Raw genomic sequence first — 18,422 nt, forward strand, 5'->3', positions numbered from 1 at the left:
GGACGCAAAAGACACAATAAATGAGATGGCTTTTGTCAACTTCGGTTGCTCAAGCTCACATCCATGGCCACAAACTCGAAAAGCAATGTGGGGTTGACACTTGATAATGCCACACAAGCCACTCTCACCCATTAGGTACATATCTGACTTGGGTCCCATCCGACCCACTTAGATTTTTGTTTAGTTTAACCCAAACCACACGACTGTCTCTCCTCATTGCTTTTTCTTTGGAACTTTGTATAATGTAGTGTCTTTCTTTCTTTCTTGTTTTCTTTCTTTGCTGTCCACAAAGGAATATCTATTCTATCGTAGATGAGTGTTCGATCTGTACCTAATTGGAATTGGTTTTCTTCATCACATCTGTCGATCTGTGTAATCTGTGTGAGGTCAGGAGTTGAGGAAGATAGACAGACCTGACTGGGAAGCAATGCTTCCCTCTCATTAATCTCGTGACCAACCAACCAACCAACAAACCCTCTCTCTGCTTTTGATGATAATACAAAGTTTCTCCATTCAATTTTTTGGATTTATTATTGCTATTTTGAGTATGATTGATGCATGCCTTTTTTTTACGGTCACAAAAAATCAAAGAAAAATAATAATAGAGATTTTTAAGTGAATGTGTGTGTATATTATGCTCTTGCTGACTAGTATTGCATTTGTCTTTTCTTAATTTTATTATGAAAAATATTAGACAGGTCGTTTCTACATTATATCTTAGAAATCAATTGAAATGAAAAATAGTAACACTTCATTTTGTACTGTTACATGGTTTATTTCCTTCAAATATTTATAAATATATATACGAAGTTTGTCATTTGAATTTATATTTGCTATCATGTAATAAAAAACTATTTAAAAAAATTTAATATAATTCTCGAATGGTTATTCAATGTTCTAAGAGTGTTTTGGACACTGAATCTAGGGCTACACATCGGGCGGGCTGGTCTAGCTCAGGTTGGTCGGGTTCGAGTTTGTCGGATTTTGGGTGAGAGAAGGTAATACTGAACCTGTCTCAAATGCAGTTGGGGGTAGACATCGAGTTCGGGTGGTGTCGGGTTCGGGTGGGGAAGAAGTGTAACCAAACCCGACCGAAATTTACTCGGGTTCAGGTGGGCCCATGTCTTTACTTGTTTTTATTTTTTTCCCTTGCAAAATTAGACTATTAACCTTTTTTTTTACTATTGGGTTAAGACTAAAAGTAAATTATTACAAGAATATTTTTTTTATTATTATTTAATACTAAACGTAAAAAATTGAAGAAAAAAAATTAATTTAAAAAAATCTCGGTCGGGTTCGAGTGCAACCCTCGGATTGAGCCCGACCTAGCGAGTTTTACCATTTTTTCGGGTGTCTTGGGTGCGGGTCAGGGGTCCTGCGGGTTTTCAGGTTTTCGGGTCCAAATACGCACTCCTAACTGAATCCGGGTAAGTTTAGGGTTGCATAGTGAGGAGTAGAAGCAGAATATAGGTCACTTTTGGATTCCTTCAATGTCTAGAGATCACCCAAAAACTCTTGAGGTACAACAAAAACATGAGCTTCATCACCTCGAGGTCTCAATCTTGGCCAAAAAACCCAGGATGCGAGCTATAGGAGGGTTGTGCCAAGGCCTAAGCCAAACTATAAGGCCTAGAAATAGGCCATCTACATGCTCTAACTTTAAACATCAAATTTGGTAAAATTATTCATAATCCAATTTAAATCGACCTAATCATTCCATCTAGAAAGAATTGGATATACAATTATAATTAGAATGAATTGAATATTAAAAGCTAGATACTAATTGGATTTGATGAATTAGCTGATGAGCTCTCAGAAATCTAATTAGAACCAATCTAATTCAATTCAATCTATGTATTTTATATTAAATTTCATAAAATATATAAAAATTAATAATAATTATAAACGAAATGTCATATGCTGTAAATGTCAATAGATTTGTCTCTTTCAAGTTTACCTCAAGAACACAGCAAGTATCGATAGAAGGGTTATTTGGTAATTTCCAAATTTGTACCACACATTGAAAAGTTGCAGTTGTTTGTGGCCATACGTAAATAGCCTTATCTAATTTTTGTCTAAAGCCACTTTTATAGTAACATCAGAAGCCAATAATTGATTAGGATCTCTTAATAGTTTGCACAGAGCCAAAGTTAAGCAACTTCCACACATCTTCAATTGGATCCCAAGGGCCAACCTAGGACCGATTAAATTATCGTATATGTATCCTAATCATAGTGTCACAATCATGTAAGGAAACTATTTGTACTGATGAAATTATTGTTCATTTATTTGATTCTCATTCAAAGAATTAGTTACATTTTGTATAATGTTATGTATTAAATTAGATGTTGATCACTACTAAATATATACAAATAGGAATGCAATCTAACCAAATCATCATGTCATTGAATACAAAATTAATTAGTCGGTTTGTCTATATTGTTGGAGACAAAATTACAATAATCACACTCAATTAGAGAAATAATAATATTATCCTCTTAAGAAAAATTAAGAGATCTATCTATATATGTATAAAGGAATTGTAATTTGAGTATTAGATCTAACTTTTTTGGAGTTGTGTGTCACACTGATACAAATGTTAACTCCTCGTAAATGCCTCGTAATAATGTTTTAATTGCGAACGATCCTCTCAAACTCTATAAAACCTTTTTCCACCACTTGGGCTTAGGTTAAACTAGCATACACCAATAACTATAATATACACTGTCATAAAAAAAATTGAAAAAATAATATACACTGTCATAATAATTTATTTCTCAAACTCTTGATTACATCTTACATTTATCTCACATATCTCACTTTATCATTTCATCAAAAAAATACAATACCAAAATCTTAAACCTCTTTCCATTTACAATTTTATTTATTTCTTGTTACTAACTTTTTGTATTATTTTTTTCTAATCTTTTGATTTTAGGTTACATCCTTGTGGATCGACTGCTCGATTATACTACAACCACCGCTTAATAGTAGTCACATTTTGGGCGTTAAACACCCTACTGGCTACACTGTTACAGTAAAAAAAAGAGTTGCATTGAAGTACTCCCCTAAATATATAAAATATAATAATTTATTTTACAACTACAAAGTGGTTATTTCAAGTCAAGAGAGTAAGAGTATAGACATTAGAGCACAATCTCAACTCAAGTACTTAACAATGTTTTAATTAGTTGGACACAATTACCCAACACCACATACAAATGTCTCAAATATTGTATATATCACATAAGTACAAACCAATATCACACATTAAATCACCACACTTATTACAGGCACCCCAAAACAAATACAAAGTCTCATGAGACCAAACCAAAATACCAAACCACAATAAAGAAATCCCCTATAATGGATTTGAAAAGATAAAAAAAAAAAAAAGAGATATTTTTGTCTTTTTCTTTTTCTTTTTTCCTTTTCTCTTTTTGATTTGAATCCTTAAGCAAAGAGGCCAACTTAACTTAAAAGTGAGCTTTCACTCTCTTTCTCTCTTTACTCTTTAAGGATCTCATATATATATATATATAAACTTAAAAAGAGAAGTTCAACATGTCCATGCTGAGGCTCTCCATCATGACATTCTCCATGAAGCCACACTTGGCCATTGGGCCAGTGATTGGGCCAGTTATTGGGCCGGGCTTTTTGAAAGTTGTAGTGGATGTGGGCTTGAAAACTGGACAAGAAGCCAGTGGAATAATGGGAATGTTCTCACAGTTGCAAAGCTCAACCATGTACCCATCTGGGTCATGAAAGAATACTTGGTCAACCTTGGCACCATCATCTTCAACCACTGCTGTCACATACCTCATCCCCATTTCTTGTAGTCTCCTCTTCACTAGCCCAACATCAGTACACTGTTTCATATCCAATCAAAGATTCAATACCATATATTTTTTACTAATAACTCAAGTAGTTGGATGAGTGAGTAATCAAGAATAAGTTGAGTGTATTTAATAAAAGGGGTGATTGTTTAATTTTACTTTGCAAAATCTCATTGTTTTGATAGTTTTTTTTATAGTAAACTAGTCTTCTCGATAATGTATCACATGGCGTTGAGAGTGCACCAAAATTATGCACCAAAATTTTACATTAACTAACGTGACAGTTTTTTTTAACAGTGTCATATCAGTTTGTGTAATATTGGTGCATAATTTTCGGGCAGATATCGGTATTGTTAGTCAAATATTAATATATTTGTTTCAAACATTTGATACATACATTTTACTATAATTTAAGTAGTTGTGTGAGTGAGTAATCATGGATGATTTGAATGCACTTAATAAAGAAGTGTTTTTTTACTATATCGAGTGTGTATCACATAGTGTTTGAGTGTATAGGAAAATACTATTTTGTGAAGACGACTATTTTTTTTTTTTAAAAATACTACTTTTTATGTGGCTAGAGTAATAGAATATATTATTTTTATATAAAAAATATATTAAGATGCAAAACATGGATAATAAATCGAAAAGGAATCACATTCTTACTTGGAAGGAGATATGGTTATCCTTAGGGTTGATTGGTCTTAACTCATTAATGGTATCATATTCATCCATTATTGATGGATTCTCAAGCAAGTGTATCCCAATCCCATAGTTGTACAGCCTATACACAAAAAATAAATAAAAAAATATCAGAAACATTTTCACAATTTATTATAATAAAAAATGATCGAATTATTAAAAAGAAAAAAAAAGAAAGAGTTAATTATAATAATAATAATAATAGTAATACCAAGCTCCATTGAATTTGAAAGAAGAGGGACGTTTGATGAGAACAAAGCCCAAAACTTCTTCATAGAAACGAACTGAGGCCCAAACCGATCTGCATAGAATCGAGACATGGTTTAGAGAGAGCAAAGGCAGTGCTTCACAGTTGCTCACTTCTTCAATCTCCATGAACGACATTTTTTTCACTCTTTTCTTTGCTGTGAATATATATATATATGATATGATTGGTATAATGATTCTCTTCACTACTTGTTTGATTTTTTTTCTTTTGAGTTTCTTTGCTATGTTTTGGTATATGCCTGATCCCAAACATAGGGCAATGACCCTTTTTATATGTGTAACTCTAGTCTAGGCCTGCGTATCTTTTGGTTCAATTTTCTTGAGTAATTTCCTCAGTGACGAACTTTCCTAGCAGATTCTTTGATATCAAGATCAGACACTGTATTGTACTCTTCGCTTTCTTTCTATTTTTTGTTTTTGAGTTTTGAGAAGACGACATTTTTATCCAATGTGATACTATAGATAGACAAAAATTATTATTAGTTATATTAAAGAGTTTTTTCTTTTCCCTTCTGTTATAGATCACTGACAATGCCACGAAGAATTTAAGTTTTGGAAGAAAAATATAAAGTTTAGTTCCATAAAATGCCAAATAATGAGGTTTTTGAGTTTTACAAGAAAATGTCTCGAGTATTTAACTTTCTGTTTTGGGTATATTTTTGCAAATGGTAACTTTAATTTATAATAATAGAGTAATGATTCTTCCTAAATATTCGTGGTAATGCTTTATAAAACAATGAGTTTTAGTTTTTGATAAATGTGATTTGTTAGGCTAAACTGTCACGTCACTGCGTGTAATATTTATGTACATAGTTTGGGTGCACATATCATTACTCTAACCCTCAAATCAATTGAGATAGTGCTATAATTACTAATACAAATGTGACAATTTATACAAATGTATTTCTCAAGTATTTAAATTAAGAATAATAATATGTGCACCAAAATTATAGACCAAAACGGTGACACTGTTTTTTAAAACGGTGGGTCTTGTATAAAATAAACACTGCACCAAAATGCCTATTTTGTGTCAGTCAAATGCGTCAGTCAAATGCGTCAGTCAACTGCTATAGGCGAATTCGCGCCTTGCTGTTAAGTAAGGTGGAAGCTAGCTACTTGCTTGTTAAAGGTGCTTGCCCGCGGGTATTTGGAGATCTGGAGGAGGTTTTCGGTTTCGCCTTTCCCCTTGGGCTTTATCTTCTTATGTAGTTGAAGATACAACTTGTACTATTGAATGTACGAGTACCTCGTTAGCATTACAAGAACACATGAGCACATGACTAAGAGGGAGAAGGTCCTTAAACAGAGAAAAATATTTTAGCAATGGCTCTGATCCTGATCGATAAAGAAGGAAATCCACCCATAAGCCAATAAGTTAGGGACATTCCTGCATGCTCTGGGAGCGTGTCAGCATCGTAATCATTTGATTACGTATGAATTAACTCCTCCTTCTTCTTTAGGACAGGATCGTTGTTGGTCCTATGATTTCATAATCAAAAATGGAAAATTGGCTATGGAGATTCCGCGCGGTCAGAAATTTATACAAACACAAAGGGGTTCGACAGAGAAGTCATTTCGATCCAATCCATTCTTGGGGTCAAATAAAGACAAAGGATATGTCAGTGACCTAGCACGACAAAGTGCACGAAGGTACAATCCTAAAAAGTGAGATTGGTTATAGGGCCTCTGTTTTGCATATCAATGATAGCTCGGACCTTCCTGATCCTGTAACTGGTTTCTCCCCTGGTCTATGATTGCTCTCCTTAAGACCCGACCAGAAGGTTCGTTCGAGAGGCACGGTACGGTCCGGTTGGGGCCCTTCCACAATAAATAACAGATATAAGAAAGAGAGAGTGGTAGACTGAAAGGAACTGTTAGAGTAAGCTAAAAGAAGGTAGAGGATAATCTCCCAACTTCAAGCCAGGAAGCATTTTAGCAAAAACATTCTCCTCATTCAAAGAAAATAAAGATGAAAGTTGAACCATAGTACCTAGCTTCCTTTCGCTCGCGTCTGAATCCATATGTCTGATGCTTACTCATATGCTGGCCGGTCTTGTTAAATCCAATGGAATCCGCCTTAGTCTGACCGAGATTGAGCATTTGGGTCAGTTGGGCACTGCCACAAATGCAAGGGCATTTGCGTCAGTACTAACATTGACGACGTTAATGAGGAAAATTTGCGTCATTGGCAATATGACGCTATTAACAGTGACAATAGCGTCAGTGCCTAACTGACGCTAACAGAAGGTTTGCGTCAGTGGGACATCTAAGTAAAACTCACGTTTTACTTACGTTTGCGTCAGTGCCCCGCTGACGCAAACCTTCCGTTAGCGTCAATTAGGCACTGACGCAAACGCTATTAGACCCTAATAATACACAACTTCGTCCCCAATTTCCATTTGACCTAAAAACTTCTAAAGAAAAAATCTCTACACGAAAACCTTCCACACCAGCGGCGCCTCCGACTTTCTTGACTAATTTTGGTGAGTTTTTTTCATATTTGAGGTTAAATTGATGAATATAATATCTTTATGAACTTTATACATGCTTTTTTTTTATATTTTATTCTTGATGAGGGTTGGGGTTTGTTTTTTTTTCTCTGCTTGGGTTTCGTTTTGAAGGAGGCGCTTGGTGGTGGTCGCGGTGGTCTTGGGATCGTGGGGGGTTGCTGGGGTCGTGGGAGTTAGGGGTGAACATTTGACCCGAAAAACCCGCCCGACCCACAATCCGAAAACCCGATTTTTTTACAAAACTCGTTGACTTCGGGTGAAATCCGGTTCAAACCCGACACGGTTCGGGTCGGGTTCGGATTTTAAAATTAAGGACACACGGGTTCGGGTGACATAACTAAAAAAAAATTGAAAAAATAATACTTTTTTTTAAAAAAAATTACTAAGGCCCAATTTGTAAAAAAAATCAACATTACCAAACTAACAACAAAGTTAAAAAAAAACATGTGAAAAAGAAAAAAAAAAGTGTCAAAAAATGGTAATTTTGAAATTTTTTACCAATGCTCATTTTCAGCCCAAAGCCCATTTTTGGACCAATCCCACCCGAAACTTGACCAAACCCGAAACCCGAAAATTTCAGATCGGATTCGGTACCACTTTCCTCCACCTGAAACCCGCAAAACTCGAACCTGAAAACCCGACCTGTGTGCACCCCTAGTGGGAGTGGCTGGGGTCGCGGGGGTCGAGAGGGTGGCTGGGGGCAGGTGTCGCATAGGGTGGCTGGCTGGGAGCTGGGTCAGTATTTGCGTAGCATTTTTTTTAATGTAGCATTTGCGTTAGTGCTTAACTGTCACAAATGTCAAATTTGTAGCGGTTCTCCACTGACGCAAATGTCAGTCTGGTTTGCGTCATGAGATTCCGCGTCACATATAAAAATGACGCAAAAACTCAATTGTGACAGTTAGAAATTGTCGCAAATGTCTTTTTTTGTAGTAGTGAAATGAAATTGGCTAAAAAAAACTGTCACGTCAGTTGTTATAATGTTTTGGTGTATAATTTTAGTGCACTTATCATCACTCTTAAACTAAATAGCAACTCCCACAAAATAAATGGTAAGTTTCATATTAACATAAACACAGTCAAATAAAATGTTTTATTGATATGAAAAATGTTTTTGGAATTGTGCATCATAAAATTATGATTTTGTTAATTGAATGTTTCTTATGGTGTTTACCAAAATCTGAGTTAGTTGATTGTGCATGACAACATTGATTGATCACAAGACATGATTTTTTTTTAATGTTAATTATTTGTTCTAGTATTTGATTCCAAAATCTGAGCTAGTTTTATAAAAATTGAAAAATTCAAATATCTCTTTGCATTTTTTAAAATCTAAGACATTTCATTGTAAAAATTGAAAACATAATTATTGTTATTGCATACTCTTTTTTATTATTTTACCTGATGTATAACTTATCTTCATTAATTCAAAAAATAATCATAAATTTAGCTGTTCTGAACATAATATTTCAGAATGACTATACTTAGATTTAGTGGGTCCAATTTGTGCTTGAATTCATTTGTGAAATGAATATATAAAACAGTACTTATTACTCATTTATCAGTATTATGAATGCTAGTTATTAGTAGCATTACTTATTATTTTTCTTAGATCTTAAAGAAAAAATAAATTATTAATTTTGATTCATGTGAGATGTTGTTTTAGCCCTTCGAAGCTTGTAAAGCCAGCAAAGTACAAGGCTCCGAAAATTGAGAAGTTTCTAAGATATTTCCTCTCACAAAATTTAATCAAGGTTACATATAGTTGTAACATTTTGTAACTATATATACATATGAAACACACTACTACTTATCTTTCTCAGTACTTTATAGAACAATATCATCAAATATTTGGTTTCAACTATCCTCAAAATCTTATTTTGTGCCTCAAAAGATATATGCTAATTCTAATTTTGGACCATCTACTAATAAATGTGTCTTAAAAGAATTTCGCTTTTTATCCCAATTAGAATTGATTCACGATTCATAAACGACGGTTTGTTATTGGCTTCAAAATTTTACAAAAAAAAAAAAGAATTATTAAATCTTTTGCCATGAGTTAGAAGAGTCTAATAACTCAATGCTAAAGCAATAACATGGGAAATAAATTTTATTGGACTCCTCATATTTTTTTTGACTTAAAATTATAAATAATGTTATATACACTTTTAATTCACACACAAAATATATATATATATATTATAACATGTTATTTTATGTGGATTTTTCACATATTAAATTATGTAATTAATATTCATTAATAATGGTAAATTATAAGTATTTTTAGTAGCATTACTCTATAAATTAAAGTAATAAACAAGTTATTAATGGAGGCCTAAAATTAATAATATTATCCAACTTCGTGCACAATTTTTGTATAGCTAAATAAATATAGTTGATTACATACAATGTATCCAATAACTTGGACTATTTTTTTTTATGGAGAAAGTTAACACTTAAGCCAACTCTTTCACGCAATGTTTGGTGTAATTAACCATTTAAGTACTACTTTAAACGCTCTTCTAGATCTTGTCCCTTTATTTGTCTCGTACTCACAAGTCACTATTTTTTAAATTTATATATATATTACAAGTATTAGTTTGAAAGTTGAAAGAGATACATCGATTTTTATTTTTTAAAAAGATATTTTACTAGGAAAATATCGGTTTGGCTTGTATGTTTTTCTTAAATACACGATATATGTGTTTTGTTAAATGATAATTCGGATTATGTATTGTACAAAATATAACAAAATAGTATCTTATACTTAATTTTGGTCAGAAAAATTTCAAATATAATATTTCATTTTTAGTTCATTGACCACTTTCTTTATTTCTCTGAACCCATCGCATCATTAACGACCTAAGAATTGATCTTATAATTGAAAATATTTTTACCAAAATCGGGTAGGTACTATTTTGATTCATTTTGTAAAACACATAATCTAAATTGTCATTTAACAAAACACAGGAACCAATCGCGTATTCGGGAAAAAACATAAGAATCAAAATGGTATTTTCCATATTTTATATTTATTTAATATTTATATTTCATTTACATTGATGCAAAACAAGTAGAAAAGCTTTATAAATTAGTAAATATGCTTGATAATAATAGGACTAATTTGAGAGACACACTTATATGTAAATTAGATTAATTGTGAATTGGGATATTAGATATCGGTCTCGTTTGATTATATTTATAATACACTAATAATATTTATATAATTGATGTAAATTAATATACATAATTAAAATTATATCACATGTGTAAATTTATTTGTCTGTAATTATATTTATACGATTATATATATGCAAGAAAAAAATATGTATATTTAGATGTATAAAATTACTTACCAATTTCTGAAAAAGACAACCTACAAAGTTTTATATGATATGTATTTAAATGTTGTGGTATCTTGTAAAAGAAATTAAAATAAGAAAACAAATATCAATAACTATAGAGGAATTTTCTATGAACTTTCAATAGTCTTCTGTAGAAAACTCCAATTGCTTATCACATTTAATGATGGTATTTTTTTTTTATTTGTAAAAATAAATGAATGAATAAAAACATTACTAGGACAAAATGTATAAAGGAGAGAATACAGAAAACGATAGGAAGTTGAAAAAACGACAACAACAACCACAAAACGATAAGAAAACAGTAACTGAGATTTGCAACGACAACTATTGGTGGTGAGAACAAAAGAAAAAGATGACACATTGACACGAAATAGGGAATGAATAAACAACTCTAAATAAATCAAAACGACAAATGATGAAATGAGAACAGAGTGCATATACCAAAGCAAAAAAACGACAGTAATTATGTCTACGACATATGAGAATAAAAACGACAATGAAAGGGGAAAATAATGGAAAGACCAAAGGGAATAGAATAGATACGACCGAAGACGAGTGATGCACACGGAGCGGGGAATTAGCGGAGAGTGCTCCCCCGTCCCCGTCCCCATCCCCATTTATATTTCTAATCCCCATCTCCATTTCATCCCCGCTTATTTCCCGTCAGGGACGAGGTGGGCAATCCCCATGGGGAACCCATTTATTTAAAAATAAAAATCGTAAATTATATGTAAATTAAAATATTGCACAATATTCATTATTTAAAATATTAAACACTATCATAAATACAATTTTAAAGTTTAAAAAAATTACTACTATGTTACAAAAACACATAAAGAAAAATATAAAATACATATAAAATATTACAAAAATATATAAAAATTTAAACGGAGCCCCGTCGGGGCGGGGAGTGCTATACCCGTCCCCGCCCCATTTAACATTCAGGGATTGAAAGTTATCCCCGTCCCCGTCCCGTTCCCCATTTAGATGGGAATTCCTCGCCCCATTAAGAGCGGGTCACCATGGGGTCCCGTCTCCATGGAGAAAATGTGCATCCCTACCAAAAACCATGTCGTTAGTAAGCTAAATAGTAATTTGTTAGTTTTTAAAATAAAATTGAAGTTAACTTACTAATATCTTAAATAATAAGACATTAAAGTATAGCATATAAATGAAATCGAGTTTTTAAAGGTAATTAGTCAATATTTTAACATAATTATTTTCTACAAGTGACTATTTTTGTGAATAAAGTTAGTTTTAGGTATAATCTTAAAAAAAATAATAAAAGTCATTGACCCTTTTCGAAACTGTATTTACAAAAATAATATCCAAAATATAGTTTCTAAATAAAATTAATTATAAAAATCACCTACCTTATTTAAAAATAATATATTTTACATACATTTAACTTAAAAATAATTCATCACATAAGGAGTGGGTTGAATCCCACAAAAAGTGAAAATTTCGCCGACTTAGAGCAAAAAAAGAGAGAGCAATCTCATTGCTTGATTTTTCTGTTTTTATTTTAATTTTTAAAAGCAACCTTCTGATGGCATACAATATAAATAAGATATCGACTAATTACATTTTCACAAAAGATTTCATTTTTATATCATATTATTTTAGATGTATTTGGTTACTTCCAAGCCTATTTGTATAAATTGGTTATCTTGAGCTAATGTGGTTGTTCTGATCATGCTCTTAGGATGGAACGATAACTTGTTTAGTTAGATGACATCCCTGATTTCCTTAAGGATGATTAGATTTTATTAGTTGTAAGACTTTATAATTTTATCAATGAAGTTTCATTTATTAAAAAAAAAAAAGATATCAATTAATTACCTTTTAAAATAGGGTAAATACTATTTTGGACCATGTGTTGTTCAAAAGTTACCAATCAGACCATTTGTTTTGTTAAATGACAATTTGGACCATGTGTTTTACAAAATGGAACAAAATAATACCATGAGCCCAATTTTAGTCAAACTTTTTGTTAATATGACCATAATGCTTTTAAATTTTATCAATTACTAAATTAATTAAATAATTAAAAATATATTTTAAAGTAAAAAATAAATTAAAACTATTTAAATAATAAAAAATTAACATATATATTCATTACAAACTAATCTATTCCCCTTAATATTCACTAAAGATAATTTAAAATAAACAAATAAAACTAAAGAAATCAAAACTTAATCAACCTAAACCTTAGTCTCAATCTATCAGCCTCCATCTTCTTCTTCAAAGAGCCTCCATTGTCATTGTCATCGTCATCACCATTGCCATCGTCACCGTCATCACCATTGTCATTGCCATCGTCTCCGTCATTGTCATCGTCTTCTTGCTAAAACCAGAAATCTTCTTCTTCTTCTTGCTAAAACAAAAAATCAAATGAAAATCCATCTCCATCTCACTCTCCCCTCACACTCTCCTTTTCTCCTCTACCTCTATGCGATTGGGTGTAGTCGTGGGTGCGCCCAATTGGGTGGTTAGCGGAGGATTGCGACAAGGTGCAGGATTGAGGTCATGTAACTGGATGCGAGATGCCAAGGTCAACATATTTGGGTATTTTAGTCTTCAATGATGTTTTCATTGGGTATGTGAGAGAGGAAGTAGGTTGCCAAACCCAATATTATGGCTGACCCAGTGCGTGAAGGTCGACGACGTTTTGATAAGTATCAAATTTGCCTATTTTTAATTCATTATTCTTCTATGAGTATGCACTTGATCATTTATTTAATAAGTTTATTTTGTGTTTTAGGACTTCCAAGACACTTGGGTGAAAATTAATGAATTTGAGATGTTTTACAAGCAATGGTTAAGCTCGAAATTACAAGTCTGAAACTTCACACTTGATTTTAATAATTTTCCAATGTTCTTTTGAAAATCTTTCAAGAAATACAAGTTTTAGATCTTTTTTGTAGCTTTCCATATCTTTTTTAATCGTCCAATTCCAAGTTATGTCAAGGAAGTTATGGTTAAAATATTATCAGTGGTTGTAAACACGAAAAAATGCACGCATGCTGAAAATGGTCATTCCCCGCGGCCACCAAGAATCACTGGCCGCAGCCTGGGAGTCAGAGACTAGTACCCGCAACCATCATAAACTCCTGGTCGCAGCCAAAGCGCGTATTTTGTCCAAAACAGTCCCATGGCAGCAGCCACCAAGAATCACTGGTCGCGACCTGCGATATAATTTTTCTTAAATTTTGATTTTTAAATTAAATTTTTAATGGGAAATAAAATGATTAGGGTTAACTTTTAGAATACCTTTGGATTGCGAATTTCAGAGGCTAGAGCAGCAAAGGAGGAGAAAAGACATCAACATCTACAATCTTCAATCTAGTTTTTCTTTCTTCTCAAAACTCCTTTATTTTCATTGAATATTTATGCTTATGAATATGAGTGTGATTATGGAGTAGTTTTCTTTGTAGTTGAGGGTTATTTCAAAACCCTAGACATGAGATCTTTAATGCAATCATAAATTTTATTCATTTTAGGGTTTATACATTTTTGGACCCTATGTATGTAAAATGGTTCAAATAAAACCCTAAACCCGATTTCGATCAAAATTTTATCAACTGAAATCACAAATAATTCACCAAACTAACAATTCAAAACAAAAATAAAATTATTCTGCTTAAAAATTGTGTTGTTATATTCAATTTTTTATTCATAAAAATTAAGTTTATGAGTCTATTTCAACCATTTTACAAAATATAAGGTCAAAAAATGAATTTTTGAAAACACATGGTTCAAACAGGTATTCGGAAGAAACACATAGTCCGAAAAGGTATAAACCCTTCATTTTATTCCCTAATATTAAATTGCTTCTATTTTTCTAATTTAATGATATGAATATTGTGAGATCTTGTTAGGTGACCAATTAATTGGGGTTTTGCATTATTCTACTATCATCTTAATATTGTCATTCACCTAATAGTTTATGATTCTAAGTAGAGTGATAAATTTCAATTAGAATATTGTGACGAGTATTTTGATTGTGATGAAAAATATAACCCAGGTTAATTAACATGTTTTCATAGAGTGTAATGATTTTACTAGCTTAAATAGATCACATGCATAATAAGTTTATTGCTAGGTAAAAATGATTAATTAAGAGCCCTTAGCTTTAATTAATTATCATAGGGAAACTGGGATAACTGACTGCTAAAGTGTTATCTGTAGAGTTAATAGTTTAATTGGGAATATGGAATATTATTTGTGATTATGGATAGATTGATTGTCGAAGGTAGAGAATAATTATTGACTATTTATTTAATATCATTTATCCTTAGATATTTAATCTTTGATCATTATTTTATTTTATGTTTTCAGTTTTAAAATATAAAACCCCTATCTAATTTTTGTTTAGTGTTTATTTTGAATAATATTTTGATCATAGTCCTCATGGGTTCGACTCTTATTTACCGCTAAACTGAAGTAGTTGGTACAAGTGATTAATAAAATAAACATTTAAATTAGATACGGCATATCAAACCCATCACGTTTGCATGCCTAGAAGGTTCGCCAAAATCTACTACTAAATGAAGTTGACGACGAACTTGCACACAGCCCCAACCCAAGACAAGTCGACCTCCCGTGCACAATCCCAGATCCACAAACCAATAACTTGTTGCAAGAGTCCCAAGTCAACAAACCTACATCGTCATGGTCTCTTCAGGCCAAGAGACTTGTAGTCTTCTAATATAACCTATTGAATCGAGATGGGTCTGCATTTTTTTGAGCCAAGAGGCTTGTGCTTGAGTTGTTTCCAAAATCATAAGTGTTTTTTGCAAAGGAATTGGGCAAATGGATGACTTAATTGTAGAAGAGATGAACGACGGGGATAGGGATGAAGGGCAACAAGGGGAGAGAGAGAGTGGGGGAAGAGAAGAGAGAGGAGAGAGAAAAGAAAAAAAATATGTTTTTTTTTTCTTTTTTAAATATTCAATTAAATTTAAATTGATTAAGTTTTAAATATTTAATTTTAAATTATTTATTAATTATTAATTAGTTTACTATAAGGGTATTTTAGTCATTTAAAAAAATATTTGACTAAAATCGACTTAGGGTATTTTTTGTTCCATTTTGTAAAATGAAAGGTCTGAATTGTTATTAAACAAAATAGAGAATCCGATCAATAACATTTGCACAACACATGAGCCAAAATTGTATTTACCCTTAAAATTGTATTTTCCCTTATATTTTGGTGTATTATTTAAGATACTTTTAAGTTACATTTAAGCATATTTTAGAAACTAATGAGTTATCATTAGGGGTGTTCATTGGTCGGTTTGGGCGGGTTGGGTAGATTTTTGACAAACCCAAACTTATAATCGGGTTAGTACTTTTCAACCCATAACGCATCCAATTAAAAAAAATTGAAGTTCAACCCGACCATTGGTTTGGGTGGGTATCGAAAGTTTTTTTTAATTATTTATTTATTATTTTCTCTATTTTTAGTTTGTATTTGTAACTAAAATAATTGTTACTTTGAAATATAGGTTTTTATAAAAAAAAAATAATAATTTGAATTTAGTTTTATATATGTATAATTAATAATTAAATAAATATAAAATTAAGAAAAGTAGACAAATCTTTAATTGGGCGGATTGCCAAAAATTTCAACCCGCCCAATATAATAATTGGGCGGTTTGAAGTGAAGGTTGGATTTTTCGGGATGCATTTTTTGTCAGTTTTTTCGGGTTAGTTTGGGTGAGTTGCAAATTTTTTTGCACAACCCTAGTAACCATGTAGTATAACAAATTACTATATAGCTTATTAACAAATGTTATTACTAGTCAAGATACTTTCAAATGTAAAATTAAAATACATTCTTTTGTCACTCATGAATAATAGTGGTTTTTGATTAATAGTGAAAATAAAAACTTAGAAGTTACTTTTTAATAATATAAAAAAATACACATTTTGAGGACTCTTAAATTTAACTTTTGCTTAACTAAATTAAAAATTAACTTTAAACCCAATACAAAAACAACTCGTTCAAATTATCTTCTCCAACAACGACAAAAAACCTATGCCACCCATATACCAAAATGATCTTAGTGAAGAGTAGGTCACGATGATATATCTCTTAAGCTCAAATATATGGCAGTGTCGCTCAATGAAATAGGCAAAGTGGGCGACTAGGTTATGTTCCTCTCAAAGAGTTCGTTCCAATGATACTACCCTTAAGGCTCGAGGTGGGTGGAGTTCGCTGGAAAACAAAGTCAAAATGTCACTGGCGACGCCTATGACCGACGCGTGCAGTGATGCCCGACAACTTTTGATGGAGAAACTTCAGCCTTGAGCTCGTTGGCGGCTGGGTTTATCACTTCAGCACATGTAAGGACAGGAGGTACGATGATCGACGAACAATGACTTTGACGGTGGAGAGAGGAAAAGAGAGAAAAATATATTTTTTTAACAATAAAAAAAATTATATTAGTTTTTTTTTTAATTTATTTAAAAAAAAATGGTATACACCTACAATATATTTGTTAGTAAAAATATCCCCGTTATTTTTGTAATAAAAGTAAAGTTTATATGCCAAATATAAATATTCCTATACAAGATCATTATTGTCTGAGCAGTCTGGGCCAGAGTGACACCCAGGCTGGGCTGGTCCAGTTTAGAAACCACGGGCCAACTAAAGCTGTCCGAAGCTCGAGTCTCGGCGTGATTTCTCGCCCATCTTTCTTTAAGAAATAAAATATAAACCCACCTAAAACTTGTCCTTTATGTGGTAGGGATTAGAAAATGGGACTAAAGACTTATACAACTATTCTACAAGGCACACTAGTCCCAAGAACATAATAATCAAAGTAAAAGAAAAAAAAAACAGTAAAATAAATAAATAAAATTATTATAAAGTGGGGTTTTGAAAGCTCAGTTTTGGAATATTGCACTTTGTTTCTCTACTCTCTGGCTAGGAATTTTTAGACCATACAGCCAAGGCATGTCTGTCTTGCTATGCCACTAATTATATATATATATATAGATTAACCTGTTCCACTAATAAAATGTCTCTTACTAAAATTTGCCGTAAATGGCTTATTGATAATACAATTCCCAAAGAGTTTACCTACTTCACAATATAGATACTTCATCTCATGTCCTTTTCCAATCTGTATCTATATATAAAAAAAAATCTAGCTGTACTGGTCAAAGTTCACAATATATTTTATTTTTTATAAAAGGGGTATAATTTGGTAGTGATCAAAGTTCGGGGGACAAAATTAATAATTATTCTACACATGACACTGCCACATCAACAGACAAAATGCTACGTTATCAATCTGTTAGTCACATAAAACGAAATCTAACAAAAGTCTCATATTTTAATAACGTGCATAATTCGAGGGAAGTTTTTAACATCGTGAATCATTCAAGGGACACAATCATACTTGGTCATAGTTCAGGGGCAAAAATGTCATTTATTCAAAACAAAAAAAATCTAGTTGTAGACCACACCTTGGAAATGCATAATTTAAGAGGCTTCAAATTTCCAAACCTAAAAACTAATTATTAGTCAGGTATTTACAGATTTGAAATGATAACCATAATAAAAAGTATACTTATATTTATATTAGTTGGCGAAATAGTGTCTTTATTAAATGAGGGTATAGAAACCACACAATGGAAATGGATAGTGAAAAAGACAGTGTGATATGTGGACCATTGTACTAATTGATGGTCCAACAACAAAGGGTATATGGCCTTGGGGTCCTATGGCA

At 32.1% G+C, this 18,422-nt stretch overlaps 1 protein-coding gene across 1 annotated transcript; it reads right to left on the bottom strand.

Annotated features, from left to right (window-relative positions):
• Window positions 1-3,216: 3,216 nt before the first annotated feature.
• On the bottom strand, window positions 3,217-5,046 carry LOC133812738 (glyoxylase I 4-like). Its single transcript, XM_062246550.1, has 3 exons — window positions 4,750-5,046; window positions 4,503-4,620; window positions 3,217-3,869 (listed from the first exon to the last, which is right to left on the bottom strand). The coding sequence occupies exons 1-3, from the start codon at window positions 4,920-4,922 to the stop codon at window positions 3,546-3,548; spliced, it is 615 nt and encodes a 204-aa protein (XP_062102534.1). The 5' UTR covers window positions 4,923-5,046; the 3' UTR covers window positions 3,217-3,545.
• Window positions 5,047-18,422: the final 13,376 nt, after the last annotated feature.

The sequence above is a fragment of the Humulus lupulus genome, chromosome 1, assembly GCF_963169125.1.
Source record: "Humulus lupulus chromosome 1, drHumLupu1.1, whole genome shotgun sequence".
Classification (NCBI taxonomy): Eukaryota; Viridiplantae; Streptophyta; class Magnoliopsida; order Rosales; family Cannabaceae; genus Humulus; species Humulus lupulus.

Bases quoted from the DNA above. Each gene is read 5' to 3' on its own strand.
- LOC133812738 (XM_062246550.1), bottom strand. From the start codon at position 4,922: ATGTCGTTCATGGAGATTGAAGAAGTGAGCAACTGTGAAGCACTGCCT. The intron at 4,621-4,749 runs GTATTACTATTA...TTTTGTGTATAG, and splicing joins TTCAAATTCAATGGAGCTTG to GCTGTACAACTATGGGATTG. The intron at 3,870-4,502 runs GTAAGAATGTGA...GATATGAAACAG, and splicing joins ATAACCATATCTCCTTCCAA to TGTACTGATGTTGGGCTAGT.